This window comes from Fulmarus glacialis, unplaced genomic scaffold (assembly GCF_000690835.1).
Source record: "Fulmarus glacialis isolate BGI_N327 unplaced genomic scaffold, ASM69083v1 scaffold8682, whole genome shotgun sequence".
Taxonomy (NCBI): Eukaryota; Metazoa; Chordata; class Aves; order Procellariiformes; family Procellariidae; genus Fulmarus; species Fulmarus glacialis.
In genome coordinates, this window is record NW_009198395.1 from 50,913 (window position 1) to 56,993 (window position 6,081).

Genomic DNA, 6,081 nt, shown 5'->3' on the forward strand with positions numbered 1-6,081 from the left:
ACACTAATTTCTGATCACATTCAACACATACAAAGACAGAATATACTCAACATACGGCTGATAACAAATGACACTTGATTAATAGATTCTACTGTAATCCAATTAGTTTCTTAGCAATATAGATTAAAAGGCAAATTTTTTCAGCCTCTCCTTGCAAACACATTCCTAGAGTGGCATTATGCTCAAATCACAGCTGATTTTACTTTATTTGCACTAGTACCAAATACAAACTGCTCAACAGACAGGACACTCGCTGTGAAGACAGTCCTTGCCAGCCAGGGCTCAGGGCACATCACTTTCAATATAAGGGATGTCGCTATATTTGCTTTCAGTCACTGCCCACTGTTTCACCGCCTGATCAAGAATCTCACGGGAGAGACGGTGTGCATAGTCTAGCACTATAGTGCTCGATGGACCTTTCTCATCCACCTTCACTGCTATCAGTGATGATTTCTCCCCAGTGCATCCTTCATTACCTTCCCTGATCCTTTCATCCTGGATAGCATTTGAACCTGGAAAGGCATCCTTGGATTTGATGCATCCCATGGTACATTTGAAAATGCAGCTGCAAAATTCACTTCAACAGCATGTTTTGATAACCTGGAAACGGTCTCCTTGTTTGATGCACAGTGTTGCTGCTTCTTGCCAGTGGTTCCAGTTATTTTCACAGAACAGAATGTCTCCTTTTGTGCTTCTTTATTTCTGGAGAAATCTGTCAAAATATAAATGCGATAAATAGTTTGCCATTCTCAGTGAGCTCAAAGGAAAGCTAAATTCACTACAGACGCTTGTAGAAGCAACTTCAATAAATCTCAGCGTGGTGTGCGTAAAATGTTTTTATCGGTAACATCCATCTACTACAAGTAGGCAAAGCTTGACCTGAATTCAAGCTGCCTTTGAATGCAATTCCCAGTACGTGATGTAAGCCATCTAGGAATGTAAACGTCTTAGGAAAAAAAGAAAATAACCTGTTTCTTCCAAACTGACAATGCAGTGCTATTTTCCTGAATCTGTAAACAAATACTGTTTAACTCCAGTGACCACTGCTGCCAAAAAAAATAAAAACAAACCCCAAAAACACCCCACAGAAGCACCACGCACCCACCACCTGACACGAGCTTTATGTCATGGCTGTTGTACACCCTTTGGGCAGGAGTGACACTAATTCTCAGCATCATTCTGCTGTTCCTCGAGGAGGCTTGAGCATGCAGCCACAGAAGGTGTTCGCAAGAAGCAAGAGCTGCTTTTCGTTTTTTCCCTTGAGAAATTGAGGAAAGCAGCAGCGGACTGCTGTGTTCGAGGCAGTTCTGACAGAGCTAGAGCACCATTCTTACTAAAGCGGGACAACTCTAGGTCTAGAGAAGGGAGAGCGAGGAACGAAACACCCGACGGGCCTTTTGTCAAACTCCTCAAGAATCAGAATTGGTCAGCCCCAAATTCCGGTATATGGTTTTTTGTTTACTAGCCTACAAAGCTGTTTCTCAGGCTATTTTCTTTGTACAGGCAAAGCAGAATCTCATGATAGGCCTGACTTGCTTGGCATGAGCTTACCCTCTTATCAGAGTTAATAGACTGCCAGCCAAAATAAAGACCGTGCTGCACAGAAACCAACTGTTCCCTACAGCTTCACCCGATGACGTTGTACTAAGGTCAGCCAAAGTTAAAGATTTTTTTGTAAATAGCCTTTGAAAACATAATCATGGCAAAGATGTTAAGCCTTATTTATTTGCTTTATATACTGGGGGAAATAGGGGCTCCCGTCCAGTGTTTGCAGAGGAAATCAATCCCACTTGCAGGCAAATGGCGCTTCACAGGTAGGATGGGACTTCCCCAGTCTAGCAGCTGACTCATGAGAGCCAGGTTCACGGTGACAAGCTTCTCTCCTCTTTCTGCTAGTGCATAAAAACATCACTACCTGTTTAGAAAACAGTTTGTGGGACTCAAGTGCCAGCACTCAGAAGCGATGGTTGGTGTTCCTGGCAGAAAGTCAGACCTAAAGGGCTTCTGAAACCATGAAGTACGTAAGAATGTTTTCCATACCTTTAGCTTCGCATCAGAACATTTCAGCATTTTAGAGCGATGTTTGTAAATCACTAATAAAATTCAGTAAGCTTCTTTTGTGCGTAACGATACGCTGCAGCACGTGCCAGTGTATTTTAAGAGTAGGCAGTATAGTTAAGAAGCCTGTAACATAAACCTTGCTGCTAGCATTTGTAGTTTTACCCAACACAGAGGAGAGCTAAGCTATCAGTGAGATTTTTATTCTAGTAACTTGTTATTAAATGAGTAAAAGGAAGGATTCCCTTCACTGCCCAAGAAACCACATTTATGGAGGTTTATAAAAAAACCATGAGCTTTATACCCATGTCTATCAACTGCATGCATTGACGAAACTTAAAACGCTTACAGAACACGCTTAGAGACCAGAGGCCAAGGAGATGTCTGAAAGCAATTCAGACATCTGAATAATTCAAAACTTTCTAATAGTACTATCTTGTGCATGTCTAATTTCAATATTTACCATTAATAAAACATTAATGAAGTAATTTCCACTTGCTCTTCTGGACAAATACGTCGCTCGAAGTATCTAACATGGCAAAGAATCACTAATAGCATCTATAACCCACCATTGCTGATTCCTGAAAGCTGCAGCCTTTACCCTGTCGAGGTAAAGCACAAGCTTCACTGGGAGGTACACAGGTATGCTGTCTACTCCCTTCTCACGACACTACTGGTGACAATCAGAGTTTTAGATTAGATATCGTGTCCTCCTTAGGCTTAGCCAGGACTGTAAATATTGTAGATTTAAACCTCAGATTCCCCAACCATACAAATGCTCTACGCCACAGTTGATACAACAACATATTTTATCAGAGTTTCATCCCTGACACTTGATCTGATGACTATGCAGATTTGGATTTTTTATCTCAGTTTGGAGCCATATTCTTTTATAAGTTATCCTTTTTTGCACTTTTTAAAGGAGGTCTGTCAAATGGTAGCCAGCTTTAGTTAGCATTTTATCATTGTTTTAAGATGTTTCCATCCTACAACTGGAGATTTCCTTTCCTCTTCTGTTAGGGGACACCAGCAGATGAGCTAGTGTCTAGCAGAAAGAAGGAGGGAACGCGAGTAGAAGGAGGACAAACATCTCCTAGAGCAAGCAGGGAAAAATTCCATAGGTCAGCATCTTCCTCTGCAGGATTTACCTCTCTTCCCACCTTCTTACTTCTGCCTTTTCATTTGGGCTAAATAAAATGTTTGTCTGACTGTCCTACACAGAGGAAGGGACAGGCTATAAAACTTCCAGATAGCAAGGCATGCAAGACAACTAAATTGTTCTAAATTGGTTACTAGTTTTACTAGTCGAGCTTAAAAGCAAAGTTATCGACCCTAGTTTAAATTCTCGACTCATTTCATTATTTATAGAGCACAGTACTTTCCAAGTCACTGCAGGAAGTTTTATAGTTTGCCCGCTCTACTTGAGTTAATAATTGTTGGCACATAAATGATCGCAAGTGAAGTTGTCCTCAATCTTCTAACTGCTTTCCTGTTTTTCTGACAACAATTGCTTCCACATACATGGTAAAGCACCGTTTAAATCCTCTCTACCTAACTCATCTCCAGAGTGTTAAGTTCTGACAGGAATTCTAACATCTCTAGCTTTCCTCACAACAAGGGGAAAAAAAAAAGTGCATTTTACTCCCAGCACGATGTTTCATTCAGTCACTGCACAAGGCCAAATTGTCTGATAGGAGTCTGTTTCTTTCGGCGTCCAAGCTCTAATCTGTTGCCAGTTGTGTTCCAGAAACCGCCGCGTAGATGGGTCAAGGCTCAGGCCAAAACCTCTGCGGATGCAGCTCCCCACGTGACAAGCTGCTGTGCTTAGCGCAGGCAGAGGTTAGGGAGCTGCAATCCGCTCTCTTACACTCTCAACCAGGAGTTAAAGCAACACCATCACAAACCTTAACACATCGGACTCTTTCTAACGACCGATTTTACAGTAAGTGAAATGTTGATTTAATTCATCTTAACAAGACAAGTTCCTAGTCGTGCTCAATTTCAGTGGACATATAGTCAATATGCTTTTAAAGACCTCATTTAACTTCAATACTATAAATGCTGTGTGTTGTTTTAAGAAGAGTCCTGAAAACAATAAATTCCCTTCCATATCCCTGGAACTGGAAGGTCCCGAGGACAAGTTCAGGTGTTGTTTCACCTATTACGTTATTTACTACACATGAGCCCTGTGGTACTGCAAGGAGAGAGACGATATTGAGGGAGTCATACCAGATAGCTGAACGCACCTTGCATGAGAGGGCTAAGCAGTCTCTTTGCCAGCCTTGCTAAGTGTCTCCTGCCAAGGTAAGTTCATTTCTAACCACTGAAGGAAACACAACAACGGTAAAAAGATGCCTGCAATTCATTATTATACAATAGAAAATAGAGGGGGAAAAAGCATCAATAGCGTAACTGCAGTTTTATTTAGATAAATAGACTTTTTAAGGTATTAAAATCATCAATAAGAAATAATTACAAAAGGATAAATGTGAGCTATCCAAAACCAAAGAGTTTCGCCTGCCTCTCTGGAATATGTCTTCATATGATGAAGACAGGCATACGAGAAAGTTTTGCTGTTAAGCAACATCTCGAGCTATCATGGACAAATAAGTTCCTGCTACGATTTAAATGGTTTCCATCCATAAGACCTTTGAAAAAATCCCCTTGAAGTTCAATACTATACTGCAAGGAATCGCTTTCTATAACACTTTTTGTTATAGCAGTCACCGGATTAAAAATAAGTCGTACTTTTCAAAATAGCTTAGTGCAGCTTTGCCCAATTGAACACAGCGAGTAACTTCTGCTGTCAGAGAGCCAGGCTCCTCACTTTCCAAACTTTTAGGCTCAAATTTGGCTCCTTGTAACCCTCCTATAGCCAGGGAGGCTTGTAGTTTTTTCCTCTGTATCCACGAGAGAAGGTCAGCATGCTACTTACCAAGAACGCGTCTGCTTTTAACAAGTTGTCCCACTTGTCCCCAGACAGACAGCTTCACAACTGGGACTCTGCAAAGAGAATCAATAAATAAAACTTAGCACTCATGAAGATGTCAAAGTTGCACATTATCACAAAGTTAGATGAATCTGTAGCGCTGACCTTGCAGAAGTCTGTTCACCCACAGTATCTGACTTTGCCAAAGGTAGAAGGATGATACAGCACTTGGGAAATCAGACTGAACGGCAGGCGGCAACAACTGATACACGGCACCCAATCCCGGTGCACAGTGGGGCCACTGCTCGGGCAAGCGTACCATATGCAGGATGCCAACCTCCTCCCACAGCAAGTCCAGTTAAGGACGATTTCAGCAAGGATATAGGAAGGGTACGCCAGCATCTGGGGCGCCCCATCTTTTGTCTAAGTTTAAAAGTTCTCCCCTGTTTTCCCTTCTCCCTCTCAGAGCTGCTGCTGAGACCTGGACCTTTATCATCCAAGTGCATAGGGAGAATAGTCAGATAATCACAGTGCTGCCATTATCATGGAAACCATAAACATTACTCTTTGTAACAAGGATATTCAAACTCAAGGCAGGTGACCCAACTGACGTACCACAGAGGTCAACCACATAGCACTTAGGCATCCAGACCTCTGAACTGCACCTAATCGCGTTAAGTATTTACGTCCTCCATATAATAACCACAGAATCATAGAATACCAGGCTGGAAGGGACCTCAAGGATCATCTGGTCCAACCTTTCTTGGCAAAAGCACAGTCTAGACAAGATGGCCCCGCACCCTGTCCAGCCGAATCTTAAAAGTGTCCAATGCTGCGGAATCCACCACTTCCCTGGGGAGATTATTCCAATGGCTGATTGTTCTCCTTGTGAAAAATTTTCCTCTTGCGTCCAATCGGAACGTCCCCAGGAGTAACTTGTACCCATTGCCCCTCATCTTTTCCATGTGACTCCTTGTAAAAAGGGAGTCTCCATCTTCTTTGTAGCCACCCTTTAAATACTGGAACATGGTGGTGAGGTCTCCCTTAAGCCTTCTTTTCTCAAGGCTGAACAAAACCAGCTCTCTCAGCCTTCC

General features: G+C 42.3%; 1 protein-coding gene across 1 annotated transcript; it reads right to left on the reverse strand.

The window, feature by feature from the left end:
* Positions 1-282: 282 nt before the first annotated feature.
* LOC104073186 (chromosome unknown open reading frame, human C2orf88) lies at positions 283-546 on the reverse strand. The gene has a single exon (XM_009572875.1). It carries the CDS (start codon positions 544-546, stop codon positions 283-285), a length of 264 nt encoding a protein of 87 aa, XP_009571170.1.
* Positions 547-6,081: the final 5,535 nt, after the last annotated feature.

Bases quoted from the DNA above. Each gene is read 5' to 3' on its own strand.
- LOC104073186 (XM_009572875.1), bottom strand. From the start codon at position 546: ATGGGATGCATCAAATCCAAGGATGCCTTTCCAGGTTCAAATGCTATC.